Below are 27,098 nucleotides of genomic sequence, written 5' to 3' on the forward strand. Positions count from 1 at the left end.
CTTTCTTGGCCTCTGAGGTTTTAATACTAAAAGAGAGAATATTTCAGTTTTTTTCATTTTTGCTTCAAGTGAGACTTGCTGTCTGTCTTCTTTTGCACTCCTGTATCCTATTCAATAAGAAAAGGCACTCCTATCCCTGAAGGGTTTTCTTGGCCAACCCGACTGCACACCTGTTCAGACCCTGATAAATATACACACACATGCCTTAGTCAGGTCCGCACAGCCGCTGGCTCCTGCAACACAACCTCAACTGATCACCGATGACACTCTGGAACATTCAAGTGTCATCAGTGATGCAGCTGAGTGGACACGTGACGAGACCATTAAAGAGGCACAGCAAGAATAGTGTAAACACAACAATATGGCTGAGTAAAAGCTTCTGCTAAAAAGAAACCCCCGCCCTCAGGAAGGACGCCAGCAGGGCCGGGCAGGATAGGCATGCAAAGAGAACTTTCACACTCTTACCCGCTCTACAGAACCCACTGAGCTACCTCCCCGGGCCCGGGGTTGCGGCAGTTCAGCCTGCAGTGGGGTGCACAGAGGATACTGTGTGGCTGCCTTTATGCACAATCTGCACTGTTTTCGATGTAGTGCTCACATCTTGAGGGCACTCACCCAGCCACCGTCCATAAGTCTGCAGTTTGCCATCCCGGTCTCGGCGAGTCCTAGAGTTGGAGATCCCGAGGGCCTGCCCTAGCCCGGTGCCCAGGTACCTGAGGGCCGGGTGAGGCGCAGTATACTGGAGTGCCAGCACCTTCCCCCGCGCGGCGCCTCACAGTGACACCAACCCTCATAGGAACGCTGATAGCTCTTGAGGCGAAAAGCCGGGAGCGCTTGTCTATCTACTTTTAAAATTGTGTGCTTTTAAAGAGAACTTGTTCTTTGCACTTACCCACCCTCACGTCGCTTGTCCTCAGCCGTGCAGCCGATTAAACGCTGCTACAGGGATTGCCAGGGAACTTCGCCGCCATCAGGGGGGAGCCCAGGGTTAACGCACCAGTCTTTCTGACGCCAGCAGCGGGAGGTACATAATGTGTGCCCCCTCCCGGCCACGCGGCGGGCGCGCGGATGGCGCGCCAAAGGCAAGCCCGTCTGGGCCCGTCCGCGGCAGGACGGGCTAGGGGCTATACCCCCTGTCCAAAGATCAGATGGTTTACTCAAATATACGCGTAAGACCCTTTTATCTCTTCGCCATAACACCTGTGCTTATTCTGTTTACTTAAACTGTGATCTTGAGCCTTTTTTCTGTCACGAGTTCAGTTTTCCCTCCGCACCTTGCAAACCCATTATGAGCAGTGTAGCCAGAAATAACAATAAACATTTAGAACACATCTTTTTTAGTCTTAACTGTCGGTCACTTGCGAAGCACAAGAACAATATTTACGACCTACTATCAGGCTTCTTACCTGATAAGAATGAATAAATGATGGCTCAGGTCCTGATATTGCCAGTGCCCTCCCACCTAACTACACTTTCTTGGGAAAGAATCTCGTGGGTAAGGAGGGAGGCGGGATTGCAGTCATGTACAAGAATAAATATAATTGCAAATTGAGCAATCTCGATTTCTCTGATTGCGAAGCCGGCTTTTTAAAATTATACCTTTCTTCTAATTTTACTCTTTCTGGTGTATAAAGCCCCTAACTTTATATTAGTGGGTGATTTAAATCTTCATTTGAACGACATGTCTCAACCAATTAATGCTAATTTTATAGCGGACTTAGCAGTCCTAAATGTCATTCTCCATAATTCAGGTCCCACCCATAAGGCAGGAAACCTACTCGATCCAATCTTTTCTAATATAGACACTGTCCTGTGTAAACCAGCCATCCCAGTTCTCTGGTCCGACTACTTCTTGGTTGAATTTCAAATTAAACAGCAGCAGAAACGAAACAATCCTCCATCGGGGGTGGCACAGGGCAGGAATTGGAAAAATTTGGACACAATGAAATTCAATCTACTTCTTGAAAATACTAAACCAGTTGATTCAATTACCAACCTGAATGAAGAAGCGACTATGCTTTCTTTGCTCAACTCTTCTATCGACCTATGTCTACCCCTTGTCAAAAGAAAAATCAACAATCACTATACTCCTGCTCCATGGTTCTCTGAGGCCCTCAAAAATGAAAAAACAAAATGTAAAAATCTAGAGAGGCAATGGCGGAAACTATATGATCCTAAAATTAAACTACGGTACAGGTCTGCTTTGAAGAATTATCATCTACTTTGCCGGAATGCCCGGGCTGAACATGCAAATCGGACCATTCAGGAAGCTCAAAACTGCTCAAAAACACTCTTTAAAGTAGTTAAAGAGCTCTCTGGGGCCGCATGTCGGCCTAAACCTCCATGCCTGGATGCTAAACACTGTAATGATCTAGCTGACTTTTTTGTGACAAAAATCAGTACTATCTATACTGATTTCGCAAAACAGGCATCAGTTGCTTCATCTTCTTCTAAACAACCTATCCCTAGGAATATGACGGCCTCAAATAATAACACTGTTTTAGACTGCTGGACTCAAATGAATATCATCTCCTTTTGTAAAATCTTGAGTAGCATTAAATCTGGCTCTCCAAATGATTTGCTTCCTCCCTCAGTGCTTCAAACCTTAAGCACATCGAGTAATAACTTAATTATGCAACTATTGAACTCCTCTCTATTAGAGGCTGAAGTACCAGCTGCATGGAAGCATGCTATGGTCATGCCATTATTGAAGAAAACGAACCTGGACCCGGATATACCATCTAATTTCCGTCCGATCTCCCTCTTACCAATTTTCTCTAAAATTTTGGAGAAGCATATAAATGCCCAGCTTGCAACATTCATTGAGACACACAATCTCCAGCATGACTCCCATTCTGGATTTCGTGCAGGTTTCTCTACAGAGTTCACATTACTGGGAGTTACGGATAATATCCGTCGTCAAGTCGATAGGGGTGAAACCGTGGCACTTATTCTTCTTGACTTAAGTGCCGCGTTTGACACTGTTTCCCACCCTATCCTCTTGAAAACCCTTCAATCATGTGGTGTCACTGGCTTAGCCCTGAAATGGCTATCTAGTTTTCTGACTAATAGGACCTTCCAGGTGTTCTCTGCCTCTTCTAAATCTGAGGTTCGAGGGTTTCAATGTGGAGTTCCTCAGGGCTCAATATTGAGCCCTCTGCTTTTTAATGTTTATGTTAGCCCTCTAGCTGTCATTGTGGAACAAGCAGGGCCCACGGTGTACTCCTACGCCAATGACACCCAGCTTATTTATTCTCTCTCAACCAACTCAAACAGTAACACCTCTTCATTGAGATCTGGGTTGTTAAACATTGCAGACTGGATGCACAATAACAAAACTCAAATTAAATGGTGATAAAACCGAGCTCCTGCTCTTTAAATAAACCCTTATGGGGCCCCCAACATTGGCCCACCCAAATGGGACCACCTCCGACTCCTGTACAATCAGCCCGGAATCTTGGCTTCATAGTTGATGACCAACTAACTATGAGGCAACAAGCTGGCAGGGTAGCCTCTGTCTGCTTTGTCATATTGAAGTGGCTGAAAAAAATCCTGTGGATGCTCCCTTTGCCCACTCAAAGAACGGTAGTCCAAGCCCTCATTACATCCAGGCTCGATTACGGTAACGTTCTATATTTAGGAGTGGGAAAGGAAGTATTACACAGGTTACAGGTAACCCAAAATGCTGCCGCCAGACTGCTTTGTAGTCTCCCAGGTAGAACATCTGCCTCAGCTGCACTACGTGATTTGCATTTGTTGAAGATTGAGAACCGCATTAAGTTTAAAACTCTTTGCTACATGCATAGGATTAATGCAGGAGTGAAACCGCACTATCTTCAGGCGTTAGTGCATCAATATCACCCCTCGAGATCACTCTGTTCCGCTAATCAACACAACTATCAAATTCCGAGGATCAAAAGAACAAGAATGGGGGGATGTTCTTTTTCCTATTTGGCCCCAGTACTCTGGAAATCAATGGCCTTCTCGTTGCGTATCGAACCACAATACCAGAAGTTTTGTAAGGACTTAAAAACATGGCTTTTTAACCAAAAGACTATGCCCACTTTATATCTGTTCCTTTCATATATTTTTAGCGTTCTTAGCGCCGGGAAACCTTCGGGTAGCTGTTGCGCTGTATAAAATTAAATTAATAATAATAATAATAATAAGTCCCGGCCGGGTAAAGTTCGGCTCTCGGTCTAAAGACGCTGTACTGCAGCGCAGACGTCAGCAACTCTTTAGAGAGCGTGAGTTTTATTGCCGCTCCGAACAGACCGAGGGCGGAGTTGTGAGCCTGGATCTTCTAGTCCGACTTATCTGCTGCTTCATCCTCTATGAAATAGGTGAAACCCATGAGTGTGAAGATAGAAAGCCGACTCACACTTGGTTGTTTTTCTCCACTTTAAGGAACGTCCTGCCTGCTCGCGCTATCATTCGCCAGGAGCCTGGCACATTCAGGATACAAAGAAAGAACTCTTTAATTTCCTTCCTCTCTTTTCTGAACCATTTTGTCATTTGTCAGTCTGTGCTCTGATACTTCCCTCTGCTAAGAAATCCACACCATTCGGTGGATCCAACTTAATTTCAGCAGCGCCGCGCGCCGCAAAATGACCAATCACTGCATGACTACATGAAGTCAGACACAGTGATTGGCCATTGTGCAGTGCGGCTGATCTACCCAAGCGCGGCATCCAATAATGGATTGCTGCACGGTGACCGGCCAATCCTGGTGCTGCATGCAGCGCCAGGATTGGCTAGGGGGGCACCCTGACTGCTCGCCCTGTTGCCCTGTTTAACGCCGGAGGCTTAACCAGCAGCCCCCCCTGGTCACTAGCTATGGGGGAACTTTCATGTGCATGCTCGGGCTAGTTTCAGCCCCGAGCAGTACTTGCGCATTAGGTACCTGTCCTGGCTGTCCACTGTCTGAATGTACATAACGTGGACCGACTCACTCGACTGTCACTCAGACCAGCCCGCCCCCCTGCGCAACGCACACACTCCCGTTTCATTCGGGTGCTGCCCGGATTCCTGTGTCTCTCCGATGCTAATTATTTTTTAATTGCACAGTGACATGCTAATTATTTTTTAATTGCACAGTGACAATTAATAAGTTGCAGCCGCGGGTCCATGGGCTGGTGGGGCTACGCCCCTACGCCCCAATGGACGCATAGCGGCTGGTCATGCGGTCATTTCTGCATGCTTGAAATGAACTACCATCACGGCGGTACCCTTCAAGGTACAAAAAGTCTGGTATATAGCTGTCTTCAATGTTGACTGCTATCCACCAAACAATAGAATTTTTTGTTTTTCAAAATCAGACTCCTAAAGTGGGATTTTGTGTATGAAAACCAAAAAAAAGAATGGCTTTCACACCCTAAGAGATTTTTCTCAGTGTTTGGGAGTCATTATTTTTCCCTGATCGCCTGTTTTTCCTGTCCTGGGGGCTAAGAGTGGCTGGAAAGTACTGAAGGTCAAAAGACGGAGGATGCTACTGCCTACGAGGAATAAGTCCAGTTACACCTGGTTCTATTTCCTGCTTGCACATAAGGATCTTTTTCCCTATGGTTAGAGAATGCATGAGGTCCTTAGTTTGCGGAAGCAGTTGCATGCTAGTTAGAATTTGAATGGACCAGTTCGATATGGGTATTTGGCACTGGACCTGAAGGAACCTGGGTGGGCGCATTCTCAATGGTAAATTCTATATTGAATGAAGGTAGCTTTTATATGACGCTCATACAGACTAATGGCAGAAGGTTACTGACCAAAAGCGCCCCTAAATATGTATAGATATTTGCATTTAGATATATGTATTTGATATTTTTTTTTTATAACAAGATCCTCTCAGATAACTAAACCTGTTCGGCCTACCAAAGAGCATATCGCCATTGTCTAACCCAGGGTGGTGTGGAGTGCAAAAAAACGATGGATTTGGGCCCAGATCTTTGGACTGGGGTGAATGTGTGACATTGATCCACATTCTGTCCATCACTTGTTTTGTTTGCAATTGCCGCCATAAGTGCGCTGGAGATGCTCAGACGTGGGTCCCAGGCACTCCACACCACTGGAGTCAAGCTAGCCGGGCTGATGAGAGGTGTTACCTCGAAACCAGTCCGGTCCTCGGATGCTTGATTCCGTTCTGGGAAGGACATTGCTTTTGTAGTTCGGACTGGACTGTTCCCATGGGGCACAGGGTCAGAGCTGATTTGCATATCGCCATTGTCTAACCCAGGGTGGTGTGGAGTGCAAAAAAAACGATGGATTTGGGCCCAGATCTTTGGACTGGGGTGAATGTGTGACATTGATCCACATTCTGTCCATCACTTGTTTTGTTTGCAATTGCCGCCATAAGTGCGCTGGGGATGCTCAGACGTGGGTCCCAGGCACTCCACACCACTGGAGTCAAGCTAGCCGGGCTGATGAGAGGTGTTACCTCGAAACCGGTCCGGTCCTCGGATGCTTGATTCCGTTCTGGGAAGGACATGGCTTTTGTAGTTCGGACTGGACTGTTCCCATGGGGCACAGGGTCAGAGCTGATTTGCATATCGCCATTGTCTAACCCAGGGTGGTGTGGAGTGCAAACAAACGATGGATTTGGGCCCAGATCTTTGGACTGGGGTGAATGTGTGACATTGATCCACATTCTGTCCATCACTTGTTTTGTTTGCAATTGCTACCAAAGAGCTTCTAGCAAAAATATTAAAGTGCAACTTTTTCACCCATAGGGTTTATTAAGGTGGTTTGTCTTTGGTAAATGTATTAATCAGCACCAGACTCCTTGCCTACAAAGATAATCTTTGAGATTGCATGTAAATAAATACATTTCTGAGGGCTTTCACACAGTTCAATAACAATCCACCTTTAAAGGCTTATTGACTTTACCAAGTATATTTCATAACAAATACATACTGCCTTATTCATAACATTTCGTGATAAACGGATCAAACCTCCTGAATCTGGCATAGGTTTTTTTTTACAATGACACACGATTTATAGCCTTTACCATTGACTTGACACCATAAGCAATGAAGCCTTAGTGCAGTGCAGTCAAGTCAAGTCAAGTCAAGTCAAGTCAAGTGCAGTCAAGGAGAAAAGCATTATCCATACAGTTATAAACTTACAAATATACAAAATTACAATTGGCAAAACAATATACAACCACTCTCAAAAGAGCCTGCCAAGGTATATAATAGTGAAAAATATAGGCAGATTGTATCTTTTTATGTGCAGAGTACACTGCCCCGACCGTATAGCCTCCGCAGTCATAAACATTCTATTAAATCGGAGTTTCTGAGTTCGCAAAACAAATGCAAACTTACACAACAGTGTAAGTTTACCTTAGTGAATCAGGCCCTAAGAGTCCATACTACTCATGTTAATGGTGCCCAATGGTGCCTAAGGTAATAGAGCTTGGAAGAATGGAAGACTCAGTTGATCTTACTTAGATTCGGAATTGTGACTGGCACAAGATTATTTAAACCAATGAGCTGTCTTTCAGAGAAGAGGATCCATGTGGTATAAACTGCAGGTTATCTCCCAGGAATCAAAGGCAATGTAACAGGAGAAAAGGATTGAGAATAAATCGTGCTCTAGCTGAGCATGCCTTAAAACTGCAAAGGCAACTTTCTATTAGTTATCAAAGTATTGAAGGCATTCCTTATTCATCGTCTCAGGAGATATTAGCACACATGGTCTACCTCCTTGGAGACCTGCTAAACACACTTCATTCTAGCCGAGGTATAAAATAACTTTAATAATCTCAATGAGAGCCACCACCCCATTCCAGAGAGGTTTTAAAAGAAGTGGCTGGTGTCACAAGGACTAGGATGCAGCTCTAATGAATGAAGACCCTTATAAGGCTGGTGTGGTAACTGCATAATACCTAGAAAGCAGCACAGGTAAGGCCATTCTGGCCTAAAGCGCTCTAATGCCAGCTATCGCTCTTTGGTTCAGCAATGGTGCCCATGTTGAACCATGAGGAAAAGACTTTCAGGAGCCAACAAAAGAAAGTGGATGGGATGACAGAAGCAAAGGATAGACTTAATGGAGGAAATTAGCAAGTCTCTAGGAGACAATGTCAGTTTGACTCAAGGCTCCTTGATTATGTCTCAATGCCAGCCATTACATCACAGGCTGTGCCCCTAAATATCAAATAAATATTGTGGGATGGAAATATCGAGGCCAAAATATCGAAAGTGAAGTATCGAAAGCTAATTAAGTATGGAGTTTCAAGGGGAACGTCCTTTACAAGGGAACTTTTACAACAAAGTACCGTTACGACGCAGGTTTAACAACGAAAGTCATTACAACGACTTTCGCTGGAGGGCGCTCTAGGATAGGTAATAGTTTAATTTACTATCCAACACCTTCCCTACTATCCACGGGGACTGAAGTTGGAATAGTAAATTAAACTATTCACTATCCAGCGCACCCCAACACAAGTCGTTGTAACGACTTGCGTTGTAAAACCTGCGTCGTAACGGAACGCGTTGTAAAAGCACGCGTTGTAAAAGCACGCGTTGTACCGTCATACATCCGAGTTTCAATACCTAACTCCACATATATGCACCCTCGCGATATATATACCATGTCATGAATGATGTAATATGTAACATCATCAGCAGTGGATTGCAGGAGCGCGAGTTATAGCAAGTTCAACTAACTATATCGGAGGAATTTCAATGGTTTTGTACGAGTGAAATGTCCTGCTAACTATAACATCCCTAAAACCTAAGGTTTTTTCTGTGAATTTCTAAGGTTTTTTAAATGCTAATTTCTAACTATATCAGGCCTGAAACCTATGTTTTTTTCAGTGAATTTCAAAGGTTTTTTAAATGCTTATTCCTAACTATATCAGGCCTGAAACCTATGATTTTTTCAGTGAATTTCAAAGGTTTTTTAAATGCTAATTCCTAACTATATCAGACCTGAAACCTATGTTTTTTTTCAGTGAATTTCGAAGGTTTTGTAAATGACAATTTTTAAATATATTAATTGTGATATTTATTTTTTGATACTGATTTACTACATTTTTTAAACTAATTATTGTTAGATATTTTATTTTTTAAATTACATTAATATTACATTATATATTACATTACAAAATATACTTTCTTAGAATAAAATACTTTAGTTTAAATACTTTGCAAATAGGCAATAGACTTTTAAGTACAGTAATTACAGTTGTTGCAATGGGCAACACAATTTCAAACACAGTGCAACATTGACCTCAAAGTGAATTTCTAGTTAAATGCAATTAGTTACTTTATGGATTACTTTTCTAACCACAGGACTGGATCCTAGATTAGGTCCTTGGACATCTCCTGTAAACGGTTGAGTAAAAGCGTTTTAGTTACAGAAGTGATTTTTAAGGAATATTATTGTATTTTAAAAGTTGTCACTTAGAAATGTTTTCACATGGAATCACCAATGTTATCCTATGGCGGGAAATTCCTTTAGCAGGTAAGTAGTGCTATCGTCACTTTTTCTTACTCAGTGGTGGATCCTGGATCCAGCACTGGTGCATCTCCTGTAAACAGTTGAAAGAATGCGTTTAAGTCATACAGGCAATTTTTTAGGAATATGTTTAGTTTGTGAAAATTGACACAGAAACTTTTCTGGTGAAAACCAGACAATGGATTCATATGGAAGGAAATACAAGTTACTGGTAAGTATGGTTAGAATTACTTTTCAGGGTCAGTGCTGAGCTAAAAGGTGCAGCACTGGGTTCTCTCCTGATAACAGGTGAGTAAATCGGAATTCGTTGTTCGGATGATTTTAGGTGAATATTTTAAAGTTCCAAAACTCCACACTTAAAAGAATTTCCAAGTGAAGTCAATGTTAGCCTATGGAAGGAAATTCAAGTTACTGGTAAGTATGGTTATAATTATTTTTCAGCGTTAGTGCTGGGCTAAAAGAAGCAGCACTGAGGTCACTCCTGATAAGAGGTGAGTAAATCGAAATTCTTAGTTTGGCTGATTTTAGAGGAATATTTGTATGTTTCAAAAATCAACACTTCAAAACTTTTCTGCTGAAAACCGCACAATGGTTTCCTATGGAAGGAAATACAAGTTACTGTAAGTACGCTTAGATTAATTTTCAGGGTCAGTGCTGGGCTAAAAGATGCCGCACTGGGTTCTCTCTCTCCTGATAACAGTTGAGTAAATCGGAATTCGTAGTTCAGCTGATTTTAGAGGAATAGTTGTATAATGGTGAAGGAAGGGGGCGTGGCCTGAGGTGACATGTGTACAAACTCGCCCTGTGGCACATTTTAAGTTGCATGATTAAGTGCCCTTAAATTCTGAGGTCCCCCGGGGGACAACTAGCCCACCAGTTACGTCCAGTATGTGCCAATAGGCTGCGTTGCAGAGAGGTGTTCAAAGACCACGCCCCTTTTTACAACACTCTGCAACGCAGCTCCGTGGCGCTTACTGGAGGTAGCTAGTGGGCTAGTTGGCCCCCAGGGACCCTCAGTATTGACAAGGAATTAATTCCCCAACTTAAACCGCGCCACAGGGCCTATTTGCACATGTGTCACCTCAGGCCCCGCCCCCTCCCTTCACCACTGTGCAAATTCGCCCTGTGGCGCATTTTAAGTTGGGGTATTAACTCCCCTTGAATACTGAGGATACAGATACCTCCAGTAAGCGCCACAGAGCTGCGTTGCAGACAGGTGTGAAAAGGGGGCGTGGCCTCAGAACACCACTCTGCAACGCAGCTCCCTGGCGCATACTGAAGGTACCTGGTGGGCTAGTTGTCCCCTAGGGAACATCTGGATTGAAGAGGAATTAATTCCCCAACTCAAAATGCCCCACAGGGCGTGTTTGCACACATATCACCTTAGGCCCCGCCCCTACCTTCACCACTGTGCAAACGCGCCCCGTGGCTTGTTTTAAGTTAGGAGATTAAGTCCCCTTGAATCCTGCGGTCCCGTGGCGGCCAACTAGCCCACCAGGTACCTCCACCAAGCGCCAGGGAGCTGCATTGCAGAGAGGTGTAAAAAGGAGCGTGGCCTCAGAACACCTCTCTGCAACGCAGGTCCCTGGCACATACTAGAGGTTCCTGGTCGGCTATTTTCCCCCCAGGGACCCCCAGAATTCAAGGGAAATTCGTTCCCCCTCTGCAAACACGCCAGAGGCGTGCGTTTGCAGAGTGACGCTGGTAGTGGGCGTGGCCTTCGGCCCGATCCCATTTTTTTAACTTTATTTTTTTTTAAAGAAGGGAGGCTGTGTAGCCCCCCTTCTTTTTCTAATGTATTGGCCCGGGGGACCCTATCCCCCAGGGCATGCCCCCAAATAAAAAAAAAATCGGGAAGGGGGCCACGTGACCCCCTCTCAAGGCCATAATTTGCCCCGGGGACCCCATCCCCGAGGCATGGCCCTTTATAAATAAAATGTATATATTTTTGAGGGCGGCTGCTTGCCCACCTCCTATAGCCAGTTCTGGCCCGGGGACCCCATCCCCGGGCCGTTTCTTTCTTTTAATTTTATTTTTTGGAGGGGGGCCGCGTGGCTCCCCTCCCAGGCCACTACTAGCCCTGGGGACCCCATCCCCTGGGGCATGCCCTCTTCGTTGAGGACCGTGGCTGGTCCCCAATCCCCCCAAGGTCCCGCCGGCTCCCCGCCTCCTGCGGGAGCTGGCATTGCTTTGCTTCATTGAAGCAAGAGCAGGTTTTCCTACTCTCGCTTCAATGAAACAAAGCAGTTTGCACTGGCAGGGTGTGAACCGTGAGGCTCCCGCCCATCCATTGCAAACAGCAGTGTGCCAGGAGTGGGCACCCCGGGACACTGCAAGAGCCGGCCCTGGGGGGTGGTGGTCCCCAGGGCCATCGAGGGCCGCCTGGCCCCCCTCCCACATTTTTGGCCCCGGGGTGGGGGTCCCCGGGGCTGGGGGGGCCTCATTTCCTCCCACCTGATTTTCTTAATCCCGGAGTGTAGCGGTCCCCAGGGTTGGGGGGGCCTGAGAGCCCCCCACCCATTTGTTTAGAGCTCCGGGGTGTGGGTCCCCGGGGTTGCGGGGGGCCAGTGAGTACCGACATACATTTAATTTTTGCCCAGGGGTGGTGGTCACCGGGCTGGGGGGCCTGAGAGCCCCCCACCCATTTGTTTAAAGCCTCAGGGTGGCGGTCCCCGGGTCTGCGGGCGGGCCCCGTGAGCCTCCGCATACATTTAATTCTTGCCCCAGGGGTGGCGGTCCTCGGGCTGGCTGGGGGGCCTGAGAGCCCCCATTTGAAAATAGCCCCGGGGGTCACGGTCTCCAGGGCTGCGAGGGGCCCTGTGAGCCCCCCGCATACAATAAAATCGAGCCCCGGGGGGTGGCGGTCCCCGGGGCTGGGGGGGGGGCCTGAATCCACTGCATATATTAAATTAGAGCCCCGGGGGTGGTGGTCCCCGGGGCAGTGTGGGGGGACCCCCCACACCTTTTTTTCAATAATGCCCCCGGGATTTGGGCCCCCGTGGGCAAATTTACACATTTTCCACGGGAGACCGCGTTTCTTTTTTTTAAAAATCGCTAGGATCCTACGCAAATCAAGTAATTTTTTTAAAAAAAGATTTTTTGGGGGGGCCCTCAGGGTCCTTGTGGGACCCCCTGAGCAGGCCTAGGGGGTCAGGGTGTGTCTACCCTGCCCCCTTTTCGTGTTTTGCGGCGTTTGTTGTTGTTTTCTTGTGCCTCAGTTCTACCGAGGCACAAGATGGCTGCCAACACTTCCTGATTTTGACAGTTGTCAGCCAATGAGCATTCAGCTCGTGTACGGCAGGGTTCTCGTAGGCTGCGCGTAGGGTTTGCTGATACTACTCCGGATCCTCCGCGCCCATAGATATATAATTGACTTTAACCGTCATTTTCTCAAAAACTACAGAACAGATTGACACCAGATAATGCGAATGGCACAAGTCGGAACTGAGGACTACCTCTCTGCTAAATTTGGGGTAATTACGTTCAGCCGTTCGGGCTGTAGCCGTGGCTAAAGGTCCTATGGGAAGTTGCATTGGGAAAACACGTTTTGGGGCCCTCCTTTTTCCTCGGCCCCAGCTTGACCAATCACCCCCAGGGAAGGAGCGGAACTGAGCTGGCCAAAAGTTTGGAATATTTTACGCAAGTGAATTTTACATAAAACTGATTGTCAAAGAGTTTTCCATTGATGCATAAGTCTTGAAACAGTATATACAGCATATATTGTACACAAATATATAAAGGCATCTCTAATGACATCGACTTTTTGCATCAGTCTTAAAATCAGTAACAAGAAAAAGCTAAGTACTTCTAGTAACACTAAAAATAAAACATCCTATTATATTAAATATTATTATTCGTAGTAATCTGCAAACATGCCCTTATGTTCTGTCAATTACTCTGTAATTTGTTACAGAGTAAATAGGCGTAAACACTGTTAATCATAGATTTTTCATAATTTTTAACAAAACAAAAATCCTCCAGCCCAGTTGTAGATTTCCCTTTATCAATGGCTAAATATTCAAAGTAACTGGAGGTAACAGCAGGAATTCATACTCCAAAGAAATCAGCCACCTTTACCCTTTGTTCATACTATAAACTGACAACCTGTCTCATCGCAAGAGTCTTCGAGTTAGTCTACATAGGCTCTGACAGGTGTCACCTTGGTAGGTGTCTTGAGGGCGAGGTTCCACAATTACGGACGTAGCTTTTTGGAGGCGGGGATGAGGTGTCTGGGGTTGGACAACGCCCTATTAATTCCTTAGTAGGTCTTGCCTGGCATTATCTGTCATATTGGCTGTCTGCAGCAACATTAAGGGGCCGATTCCGATTCGGTAAAATCCTGTACGAATAGCCGGACAGAGCATTTTTCCCATACTAATCGTATCCTTGAACTTCCCCATACGTACGATGCGTACCCAAAGCAGTTCTCCGTCCGAATCGTACTAAAGCCCATACGACTCAATAATCCCTACAAATCTCATTCGGAATGCGCAGTATGCGATGTCCGTACGGATCGGAGCATCATTTTCCGACCCAGCAAGTAGGATTCGTCCAGTCAACACTCCGTACGACTCTTTTTTTACAAGCTCAAAATGTCCAGAAAAGCAGAATTTGACTCGAAGTGCGTGCAAAACGGACCCCCGGTACGGTTCGTATACCCCATGATCGTAGGGGTTCGGTTGGTACACCTCATGATTGTAGGGGTACGGTTTGTACACCCCATGACCGTAGGTGTACGAACCGTACCCCTACGATCATGGGGTGTACGAACCTTACCCCATGATCATAGGTGAACGAACCGTACCCCTACGATCATGAGGTGTACGAACCGTACCCCTATGATCATGGGGTGTACGAACCGTACCCCATGATCGTAGGAGTACGAACCGTACCCCTACGATCATGGGGTGTACGAACCATACCCTATGTGAATGTGTGGCTCTCCGTACGAATTGCTCATATGCGACGTTTACCGTACGAATCGCGTACTCATTCCCCGGTCCGGATCGTACTTGTCGGGTCGTACGGCATGTTTAAGATTCGTATGGTTCACTTTCAGGGTCCGTATCGTACGGATTTTCCCTTGCTTTTCGTATGGTTCGCAACAATTGGGACATATTTTTTTTACTACGGATCGTACCATGTGATTCGGAACGATTTGTATGATTCGTATGGAAACAGCTACGAATTTGAATCGTCGTACGGATTTGTTTCCCAAATCGGAATCGGCCCCTAAGTCGCTATTTCAGACTGAGTAGAGGGGGCAAGCAGACAAATTAACCGTGAGAGTCAAGCCAGAACTGAACCAAGGGTCGGGCTCTGCTCTAAAAGCCAGCACATGAGCAGAGATATGAAAATATATGGCATGAAAATCACACAACAAACATGCAAAAATATGATAAAGTTGCTTTAAAAAAAGTGAATTTCTTGAACATGCGGGTGTGTTTCACTTTTGTACTTCAGAATATGTCGCTTCATTGAGAGTCACTTATTAAAAGTAACAGTTTAAATAAATAAACTTGGGATTTTTCATGCCCCCCCACCCTGACGGCAATGCCACTACTAAATAACAATAACAAGTTGCTATGTGTACCCCATATGTTGCTTAAATGATTATAGATTGAGCAATTTTATATTCTGTTAAACATGAGGTTTTTGTACAGTACATTTCCTGAACTAATTCACCTAAAGGTACTTTGGGATCATGAAAAAAGGAGGTTCGGTGAAATATAATATTTGCCTAGGATTACACAATTTGTTCAAGCAGGAAAGCTGCCATTGAGCCCAGATATTCTGGTTTCACATCGTGCAATTTCACAACAAGATGTGCATGCATCTCTTTCTTTCACCCATTTTACATCAAAGGTCACTGCTTTGATGATAATTCTTGAAGCATGAGGTTAGAAAGTGTGAGCAGGCAGATGCTACATGAAAGCTTAGCTCGTTTTGGGGTCGAGGGCACAAGTGGATCTGCTGCCTTGAGATTTCAAAATCTTTCCAACCTATAAGTCTGGTCCTTCGGTTGCAGATTGACCTGCAAAGATGTGGGTGATGTGCAGGCAAGGCTGAGGGCATGGATCTCAACTGTCCCCCACCCATCACTCACTCCACACCAGTGTGCCACCTTCAGGGCTTTAAGTGGGTTGGGTCCTGCCAGTTCAGGTCCTAATTGATGCTCTTTACAGGCAAAAACAGTGCTTCCGTACCCAAAGACTGTAGAAAGCATTGAGGTGATCTATGACAGCAATACAGACCCTGTTTGCATTGTGTTTTGACTTTATATTGTATTCCATTGGAGTATTTTTTTTCTAAAAATGTGTTTTTGTTGTTCATTAATGCAGCATAAAATTATTTTTTGCAAACAGAGTCACTTTTGGGAGACTGGGTGAGTTTCGGTTGGGGATGAGTGTTTGTTATGGGATATGAGTGAGAGCTCTGGAGAGGAGTCTGAAGACAGTGTGAAGTTCTCACAGAGACTTTCAAGATGTTCAGACTTCATTCAGATGCCATCTGAGCTACTAAAAAGCCTGCTCCTGCTGCCAATCATACACCTTGTCAGCTGATGTTAGGTATGGGCTTATTCTAGCCTGCCTGGGCCTCTCTACCCTACTTTTCTATTAGGAGAACTGGACATAGAGTGGACAACATAGCGGGAGAGGATGTGGCCTAATGGCTAGAGTGGTCGACCTCGAAGCTGGAAACCCGGGTTCGGTTCTTGGCATGGATCCTCAACAACCTGTGATTGGGCAAATCAGTTAATCTTGACCGTGCCTAACTAAATGAATGTGTCCGTCTGTAATGCAACTGGTGCTCACGTAAATCGCTCTGATAACTTCGGGTCGAGTTCGCACTATATAAAAATTTCCCCCCACAAAACAATATACAGACTATCCCTACAGAGTCTGGCCTTATATTTCCAAACAAGTGAAACTTAACACCCCTAAACCTGCCCATTACGGCTTTCTGGTAGCGCCATCCCCTCTATTCCTTTAAGTTTAGTACACCTTGCTGGGAAATCTCGGCCTCACATCCCATAGCATTACTGACTGACTAAGCTACGCCCCTGTCCAGAATAAAATATTGATGTATACATTTTGTACAACACTGGAGATAATAATAGAGATTAGATGATATTTTTGTAAACAGAATTTAAGGCGCAATATTTATGTCAGAAGATATTTTTGTATATGACATTCTGATATACAACGGTATTGACTTTTATACATTTTGTTATTAATTCTCAAATGTCCAAGCAATCTCTCTAACTAAGTCAAAATATAGATAAGTTGGTGATCATTCTAAGCATTAGATAAAATATGCCTTTGACCTGTGGTTAATGATTTTTTAACACTGTTAGGAGCCTGCAGAGGCGCATATTTATTTGTTGCAATACAGACTGCTCTTGAGAGCTCACAACATAAGGAGAATTCACTATTGTTGTTTGATTGATTTAGGAGAAATTGAAAAGTACATATGGGAAATCCCTGAAAGGTCTGGTCCGGGAGAAGGAGAAAGTGACTGTGTAACATTGGCTTACTTTTCAATGGTGGATCAAGTGAAGGTAACATTAATACAAGTCTCCTTTAAATTGTGTCCCAAACATCCCATGTTTTGTCTGTTGCTTACTGTAATTCTAAACACACTTGTCATTGAACAAAGGAATTAAAAGCCATCTTCTCTATTGCCTACTCTTGTATGTGACTCTTCTAAGGACCCCATTACAAGTGGCCTCTTAACTCTGATGGGACAGCAGGTACCAGCCCCATCAGAATGATATGTTTTGTTGACTTTCACTGACAGATTTCTTCGGCTGAAAGAGCTAAACTATCTGTGTAAATGCCTGGTAAAAATGAGGATCATCTGGGGGAAGTGGACTCATAACTACTAAATCCAGCTGTAACTCCTCATTTTTCATAATTGTCAGGAGTTTCCAAATCCCCAGTTACCGGTACTCTTGGTATCAGCAACTATTGGGAGTGGTGGGCGGTGGGTGGGATAGTCAAGAAAATCCAGCTCATTTGTTGTGCCTCCTGGAATGAGGGACTATGTATGGAATTGTTTTCATAATGGCATCTCGCTCAAAGTATACAAATTCTGGATTTGATCCTGCTGAGTTCTTGCACACATAAAATGGGGAAATCTGTTATCATATATTATCAATTTACATTTTAATAATTTGCACCATGTTCTAGTTTTGTGAATGTTAGGCTTTTACTGCTTCATCATGTAGAAGGGAGATCTGATATACTACTTGCACTAATTGATACAAGAGAGAAGCATGCATGAAGATCCAATGTTCTACAGTGAGCCTTCAAATTCAGAACCAGGAACCTTTAGTAGTAAATGAGGTGCACCAAAATGTCTACCTGCAGCTGGCTCACAACTTTCTTTTATCTAGATGCCAGAGGGTTAAAATGTCATAGAAGCGGAATTTCTTTCATTTTTACTGCCTGAAAATGAGCTATGTTGCCTTCTTGTGTTTTACCTCCCAAGTGAATAGTAAGTGGGTGAGACAGACAAAGGTAGCCCCAGTGCCATTGCCAGTGGTAGGAGTACCTTTTGAGAAGGTAGGGTGTATATTACTGGTGCCCTGGATTGCCATAATATTTCACAAAAAAAGTATGTATTGGAGTTCCTTGATCCCGCAATAAGATACAATAAAAGAAATTCCATTGGGGACAATGACTGCCTATTTATTTTAGACTTCCTGGAGAGATTTGTGGGAGTAGAAGAAAATTCTTGCTGATATAAATGAAGGTCAATTGGGATGCGGTAGGAGTATCTTACACATTTCTAGGCACATACCACTGATAAACTGATTAAATGATTGGGGGGGGGTCCTAGGATTCCAAGAGCATGATGGGTGCTTTGGAGCATCCATTGAGGAGCAAATCAGGCATGCTTCCACCATACTTACTTTTTGCACTGAGGCATAGAACTGAAGAAGGACAAAGTATGTAGTCAATTTGAACCATTGTGTGGTAACCCTCTCTGTGGCCATCTCACTATGGGGAAGGAGGTTTGAGAGGAAATCCCACGCGTTCCCAAAAATGCTTTGGAGTATATGCTGTTCTGCCATCACAAGATGGTGCTGTTAAATCCCAAAGCAAAAGGAAGTCTTTAGGGATGTCAATATCTGGTGATGGACTACTGGAGAATGACCTTTACAATGTGGTTGTTACACCGCGGTATGTTTACATCGCGGACATTACAACTCAAGCTGTTACAACAACTTGTGTTGGATGACGCTCTAAGCTAAGGAATAGTATGATTTACTATTCAAACACCTTCCATACTGTTACGTAGGCTGGAGTTGGATTAGTAAATCATACTATTCCTATGTCCAGCTCCCTCCAGCGCAAGTCGGTGTAACGACTTGCGTTGTAACGAACGCGATGTAAAATACTGTGTTGTGAATATATGCATTGTAACGTCATACATTTGGACTAGTACAGTTTGAAAGCAATGCTAACTAGTTAACAGGCAGAACAACATATCCTGATTATGAAGCCTCTGATTCCTTTGGCTCGGTGGGACAAATGGATTAAACCTTTCACTCATCTGAAAAAAGGTCAGTGAATTCACCTATGTCATTGATTTTGGTACTGGAAATTATTATTGTATGCTACACAGACATGTTTAAACCATACCTCAATTGAAGGGAAAAGGTAGCAATCTTTGGGAGGAAAGAAAGATGAAGAGGAAAGTCAGTCATGAATCAACTTGCTCTCTGGCGATTATAAAGATGACTCTTTTTCCAGGTATGACATATCTGCAATAGCAAGAGTGCCAAGTTGTGCTGAGGTAGTTCTTAGGCATGTTCTCACTGAATCTAGCTCTGACACCAGTGCCTGCATGACATCCACACTTGGAGCAGTCTTCTTCTGAAAACCAAATCCACAAGATGTCAGCTAACCTGCATCTGTGTCAAGGTATCAAGGTCTGTATCAAGATGCTAGACATGAAAATCATTAAGAAATACATAGTCCTTGGACAAGCCCAGTTGTGTTGATGCCTAAGCAAGTTATCACCGACTTGTATTTTTGTGTGGATTACCATGTTCTCAATGAGCACAAACAGTGACGGAAGGAATGCTGAAAAATAGTCTAATCCACTTTTTGTGTAATTTTGGTTTGTATCTACTGTTGTGGTATTAATTTATGTAGGTGGAAGGGAAGAATATTAATAATTTGTTTTGTATTGGTCCCTTGTGTGTGACAAAAAACATAAATCATTTCTATTACGTTTTTTGTCAAAAAAATAAATGGTGATCACTTTTATTGATTACAGTAGTCATGAATGAACTTTGGTTGTAAAGTTGGCGTCAGTTTTGGCATTGTTTGTTTGTGCTAATTTTTGGTGGCTCAGCCTGACTGACCATATGAGCCCAACCCCTTGTGTTTGGTTTAACTTTCCAAATGTGTTATTTCAAAATTGCAATTTATAATCTGAATTTACAGTAACAGTGAAGATTTTTCATTACAATTAACTCTGGGCGTAGTTTGCGAAGTAGCGCTACTCGTAGCTACACGAAGTGCACTTCCCATACGCGGAGCTACGCAAACTGCGTACTGCACTGTGCAAAATGCTGTTCGCACTGATTGCACAGTGCCGGATGCTTGTCCGCACTGTGCAATCAGTGCAAACTGCAACTTGCACAGTGCAAGCGGTCTTTTCTGCCGCTCGAGTAGATTTCTACTCGAGAGGCAGCTTTCTCAACACGGACTGGTAGTTTCTCATATTGCGAGTGGTCGTGTAAGCTCGCGACCGCTCGCAATATGAAACCTGACCTCCCGTGTTCAGAAGCTCGCTGGGAGGTTTATTTTCCACGCTCGCGATCGGCAACTTGATATTGCTGATCGCGAACGAGGAAAAAGTCTCGCCGGGATGTCATTTTGCTTGCTCGCGGTCGCCAACTTGACGTTGAGGACCGCGTGCAAGCAGAAACTGACCGCTGCACTACGCTACGCTACACTACATGTGTTTGCACTGTGCTACGTGCAATTCGCGTAGTGCGAAGTAGCGCAAACTTTGCAAACTACACGAGCGTAATGTAGTGCTTTGCCCAGGCTTAATTACAATACCAAAGACACCAAACTTTCACTGGTTACCTGTTCCCATTTGGAAGTTACAGCTTGTTAACTGTAATAAGGCAACTCGAATGTTATCCTATGGGAGAGGTAGGCCTTGCAGTAGCAAAAAACGAATTTAAGACTTTTTCATTACCAGGACAAATAAAACCTTAGAGCACGTGTTCAACTTTTTAATACACTGCACCCTGTCCTCTGGCTGTCCAGAACCTACACTAGGGGTGACTTACATTTATTTAAAAAGAATAGTTTGGGCCTGGCAAATGGTTTATATTGACAGGTCAAAAGAGCAGTTTAAAACGGCACACACAAGCTGCAAAGGCAGGCTTGAGACATGTTTAAAGGGCTACTCAAGTGATGGCACAACCAGTGCTGCAGGCCAGCTAGTAGCATTTAATATACAGGCTCTGGATACAAATAGTTTTGTAGAGCGCAGTGGCATAAAGTGCAGTGGCATGGAGTGATGCAGAGTAAAGTGAGATAGAGTGCAGTAGGCTACAGTGCAGTGGCCTAGAGTAAAGTAGTGCAGAGTCAAGTATCTCAGAGTAGAATGGCATAAAGTCAGTGGCTTAAAGTGATGCAGAGTGGAGTTCTGTGTGTAGACTACAGTGGCGTGGAGTGCAGTGGTGTAGAGTGGTGCGGAGTAAATTGGCGTAGAGTGAAGTGGCATAGAGTAGTGCAGAGAAGAGCAGAGTGGCCTAGAAAGGTGGTGTAGAGGGGAGTGGCATAGAACAGAGTGGTGCAGAGTAGAGTGCACTGGTGTAGTGTGCAGTAATGCAGAGTGGAGTGCACTGGTGTAGTGTGCAGTGACATAGAGTTCAGTGGCACTCTTTCAATTCAAAGTTCCCAAAATAAATAAGGACTACAGATGAGATCAAGGGGATGGTCTTGTTAAAATAGGGGTGTTTTATTTTACACAAAAATCCACTGCATTAAAACTTATTATTCAATAACTTTTTTTGACAAAAGACTTGTTCCAGCATTACACCTGGGCCCAATATGGTCTCAATTTATACATTTCTCTAGAGCTCTGTGTTTAGGCACAACCATAGTGGCTTTGGCCCTCCGATCATGGGCGAATTTTGCGAATCTCGCGTTCGCGAATTTTGCGGATTTGCGAACTCGCAATCCGCAAAATCCGCGAATTCTCGCGAATTTGCGGATTTTTTTTTTTTGTGTTCGCGCGGGTTTCTGCCAGTTTGCGAGGGTTTTGTACAATTTCGCAAACGCGAACTTACCTGTCAGGTCGCAAGTTTTGCGAACTTGTTGTTTCTACGTGTCCAGCCTGTTTGGGACACTCTTCTTCCTCACTGCCACTCTCTGTCACCACTGCCACTCTCTGACTACTCATGCCACCCTCTGGCCCACCCATGCCACCTTCTGTTTCATCACAGCACCCTCTGGTTGTCCAGTGTACATTATTGTGGCAAAGCAAAGCACACCTTCCCTGCCTCAAGTGACCTGAATTAATTTGGGGCTGATTAATGTGTCACAGAATATTTTTTTAGCTGGCACCTGCTTCCTTAGTGCTTCCTGATTAGTGATCTTTTGCACTTGCTAAGTGCTTTCATTGTTGCAAAATTAGTTACAACACCTGCCCTGCCCCAACTGACAATAATGAATTAGGGGCTGATTAATGTGTCACTGGATTTGAACTTCCAGCCTGGCTCCTGCTTGTCTCCCTTAGCTGTTGTTGCGTGCTTATCTAGGTTCCTGATCGATACTGTGACCTTATGCCCCTATTCGGCTATAAATCCATTTATTCCCTATATTGGCATAACCGTTCAAGTGCGATTTTCTGAAAAGTCATCTCTGGCCTCACACGCACAGAGCCACATTCCAGCATGACTCTCTGCTACTTCCTTTGCGACCAATTAGTGCAATGACAGAGCAGCAGTCACTATCTGATATTCCTAGATAACACTCCGAGTTCTTCAACAAGATAAAAACTTAGCAAACCTGGAAATCCCCGCTTGCTATGTTTTGATTAGTAATGGAACTCTAATGAGCAACTGATAACTGTCACTTCCTAGTGACATCTTTAATTGACGTCTTATGTCCAGCAAACTTGCGTCAAACCCGGCACCTGTCAGGTATAAATATTACCAACGTTGCCTTAAGCAATGTGAGATACGAGCTGTGAGTTCGTTGCCTGTTGCTGATGCCAGCTGCCTGCATGACCCTGTGTTGGTAAAAACTAGCACTCTGTCGCTGCAGCCTGCTATCCTGTGGTGGTGAAGCTGCTGATTACCATTATCGCCGCTACAGCGCGAACTATGGTGCAGTACGCTTGAAGAGCCGAACAGCCGTCCTCTGCGAAGACATCCAGCCGATTCCAGCTGCCCGCGGACGCTGTCACCCCTCCTTCCTCGACGCGCTGAGAGTAGCCGCTGCATTTCTCGTGCAGAGAAATCCAGTCCCGGCGCTTCCGGTTTACCCTCGCGGGTGACTGGGATATCGAGAGAGACCCCTGAAGGAGATACCAATCCTCCATCATTCTATTCAGAGGTATGGTGTTGACTAAACCCTTAGACGAGAATTCTTGAAACAAACCTTGGCAAAACCAACTTAACTTAAGCTACTTACTTACTCCCCTTTTCACGTGTTAGGCTTAGGTCAGGCACACTGGGGTAGGCTTAGTTAGAAGCACCAGTTGAGTATGTTAGCCTAATGTATATATGACTGGATATATGTTTTATTACTTTTAAACCATTGTATGGCTAAGAAACCATATCAATGCTTTTACAGTTCTATTTCGCAATACTTATCTTACTGTACGTACTTTTTATAATAACAATTATTGCAATTGTGGCAATACATTTCTCTTGTACGAGAAGAAAGACTGTTCAATAAATGTTAACCCTTTATTGATAAACGCCCGTCTCTCTATTCTCTACATACTGTGAAAGTAAACTGCACTAGACTGACTGAGTGAAATCTATGTCTATTGTTTCACACGACCCTAGAGATCGACTCTTGATCTGAGGAGCAAAGTTGTCATGTTGCACGGTTGTTGGAAAACTGAATCCCTTCTTGTCTGTGCCAAGGAAGCTGATCACTTCCTATGCAGAGAAGAAAGTTTCCAGTTACCTCTGAGCTAGTTGGTAACACAACCCAATTAAGTTTAGCATAGTCAGTGGAGGCCTGGAATATCCGCAGTTCCACGTCGATACTACTGTTTATGTTATTCCAATGCGCAGGGCCTAGTGGGAAACTAGGAACTACACTACATGGCGCCCTAACGTTTGGTAAGGCGATAAACTAACGCAAGACTTGTAGAGTAACTCAGTCGTGCATATTTCACACCCCTTTCCCCCGTAAATACTCCAATAGACGTCTGGAGTGGGTGAAAGGTTAAAATCCGCCCGACCTTAGTAGGAAGAGATTCCTATGTAAAGCTCTGGTTTATTCAACGTTGAAGGATACAGTGTTCCAAAATATTGTGCATCTAATCTTTGTCTCCTTGGAGACCTACTCTGCAAACCTCGCATTTTTACAATGCCAGGAGAAAATAACGGAACCACTGGGGGCGCAGCAGATGCGACTCAGCAAGGTCCCGAATACACAGACCCGGATGCTATTATCATCCCGGTCCAGTTAAGAAGATCTATAACTTTAAAACTTATAGAAAACGGACTGCCACCTCAAGGTGGTACAGTAATTTTCGTGATAGAGGCTCACGAGTATCGGCAGACAGAGGTATTCTATTCATGGATAAACTTTCCAGCGGTAAACGCTATAACACAAGAGTTTCACTATTACAAAATAGAGGAACGTCCGGAAGAGTACGCTCCTTTCGAGAAGATTGAAATTCCACTTAAATTTCAAGAGCACCTGCTCTGGTTTAATGGCGCCCTAAAACACAATGATCACATAACTAGGCTCGGTCCACTAGGTAGACCAGGAGCCACGTGGCCGGTTCTAGCCAGCTACACACCACATCCTGACATTGCAAGAATGTCTAGAGAAGAGCTGTTAGCACAGCTAAACACAATAATAAAAATACATAGGCAATTAGTCCAATATGTAATACGGACTGCAACAGTCCAGCCAGCTGTTAATACACCACAGCTGACCCCTCATCAGGGGAACACAAATAAAATTACACCACAGAACATACAGTCATGTCTTGGTAAAACACCCGTAAAACGGGAACAAATTCCTTTCTGGTTAGCCCAGAAAATCACTCAAATAGAGGCAGTATTTCCTGATACTACCCCTATTGAGAAACACAGAATCTTGACCATCTGCCTTCCTATGGGAATCGCACCACACGTGGAGGACTGCGACACTTGGGGTACAGTCTTTGCTTCCATTTACACAAAAACACACGGTGTTCCGTCTATGGCGGTAATACCAGAAGTGCTAAAACAGATTCAAAATGAATTCGGTCCAGAGCCCGCTTTAAATCTAGGTATGAAATTACTGAAAGATTTCAAGCAGGTCACGGCTATATTATTAGCCAACATAAAGGGAGAAGCAGCATCTGTGGCGATTCGCCAGAAGTTGAGGGAAACAGATATAAAAGATCCTGTTGAGCTTACAAAAATCATAGAAAAATGCTATGAAGAATTAGGTAGAGACAGCTTGGGTGGAAAACCAGTTAAGCCCCAACTGCTCGAAAATCCTGAAAAATTATTTATTAAAAATAATTTAAACACTCCTAAAAAGAGTTGGGATGGAAATAAACAATCCACTCCCAAGGAAAAAGTTTTCCAGTCCAGAGGAAGGTCTCCTCGGCGGAGGGAAAGAACTCCGACTCGAGAACGCCAGTCTCCCCAGCGGGAGCCCTCTGAGAAAAGATATAACCTTAGAAATAGGGATAATCTGAAAAAACCTGATAGATATCAAAGTATTGATACACGTCCCTCTCGATCTTTTCCACAGAACTCGGAAAGAAGAGGACGGTCAGACCCAGGAGAGCACACCAAGTCCAAAGACAAGGAACCTGCTCAAAATAAGAAATCTCAATTTCAGACAAAGAAGGTAGCCAGTATTAGGGTAATCAACCATGCCGAGAATACTGAGGACACAGTTGAAAAACGGGGAGTGGGCATTGACAATGTTGGACAGTGCAGCAGAAATCAGTATAGCGCGCAAGATCTTGATGAGTCATCTGGAGACAGTGGACACGAATGAATACATTCAGGTTGAAACTGCCGACGCCAGACTTAGCGAGCCCCATAAAATATACGAAATAACATTGCGTATGGAGGGTGATAAGACTAGGAAAATTAAGGGTCTATTTTGGGATAAGCTCTCAAAAGGCTATGATATTCTGTTAGCTGAAAAAGATTGGCCCCCGGAGTTTGTCAGGGAGTGCCCTCGTGGCGAAGAAGTGATTATGCCTGCCTTCTCGAATCACATTCCGATTCACAAAAAATACACATATGCAAGGAAATGGGCAGTAGCCCAGGCACCTGCATTGTATAAAAATCATGTAGGATGGGATGAGGATTCACCTCCTCACAAAATCCAATTAAAAAGTGAACCAACTGCCCAACGGCAGTATCCCATAAAGCAAGAAGCTAAAAAACAAGTCAGGGAGATCTTAGATCAACTTGAGTACCAGGGGGTGATTGAAACATGCACCTCTCAAATGAACAATCCTTTGTTTCCTGTCTCCAAGCCAGACAATTCATACCGTCTAGTTTTGGACTACAGACATCTTAATACATGTTGCAAAACTTTTGCAGTACAAAACTCGCATAGTGCAGCCCTAATGAATAATATAGTTAGGAAAAAATATAAAACGACATTAGGCATTTCTAATGGTTTCTTTTGTCAAAACATTGCACCAGAAAGCAGATATTTGACCGCTTTCTCCGCATTTGGGTCGCAGAAAAATTCTGTCGACTCCCACAGGGGTTCAAGAACAGCCCAGGACTATTCTCAGCTAGGGTAACAGAGTTACTACAAATCTATGATGATGAAGCATTATCTTACGTAGATGATATTTATCTCACAGACGACGACTTGGATACTCATTTGAAAAGAGTGAACACCATTGTACTTGGGTTCGCAGCAGAGGGTTACAAATTCAACTTTAAAAAGTCCCGAATTGCCCATCTGACTGTTTTTAGGGTACGAATTATCAAGTGAAGGGAAAAGCCTAGCGGACAACTTCTTAGAGAAGTGCGCTGTACTCCAAGCTCCAAAAACGCTGAAGAATTTACAATCCATTCTAGGTTTTCTGAATTTCGGAAGAACTTACATCCTAAATTACGCAGAGAGCGTTAAACCTCTCTACGAACTAATTAAACCTGATTTAAAACAAATCAATTGGACTCAAAAACACACAGAAATTTTGAGATCACTGCAAACAGACATGTTAGCAAAAACTAAATTAGATACACGTGACAACACACGTGATCTAGTAATCCGAGTCATCCCAGGAAGATGCGGATTCACGTACCTGACCTCTAATGAGGGAGAAAAGGTACCAATTTCAATTAAATCTCACTTGTACACACAAGCAGAAAAAACATTCAGTCACACAGAAAGAACTGTGAACGCAGTGCAAATCGCATTAGCAAATGAACGAGAACTAGCACA

The 27,098-nt window shown here is 44.2% G+C and overlaps 1 protein-coding gene across 1 annotated transcript in view; it reads left to right on the forward strand.

The window, feature by feature from the left end:
* The window catches only part of LOC147683721 (ceruloplasmin-like), a 427,036-nt gene that overhangs the window by 326,319 nt on the left and 73,619 nt on the right, over nucleotides 1–27,098 (forward strand). Inside the window, exon 15 of the mRNA XM_086944094.1 lies at nucleotides 16,908–17,014. Coding sequence (XP_086800220.1) covers nucleotides 16,908–17,014 — 107 coding nt within the window. The remainder of the gene's footprint in view (nucleotides 1–16,907; nucleotides 17,015–27,098) is intronic.

This window comes from Lissotriton vulgaris, chromosome 11 (genome assembly GCF_964263255.1).
Source record: "Lissotriton vulgaris chromosome 11, aLisVul1.2, whole genome shotgun sequence".
Lineage (NCBI taxonomy): Eukaryota > Metazoa > Chordata > Amphibia > Caudata > Salamandridae > Lissotriton > Lissotriton vulgaris.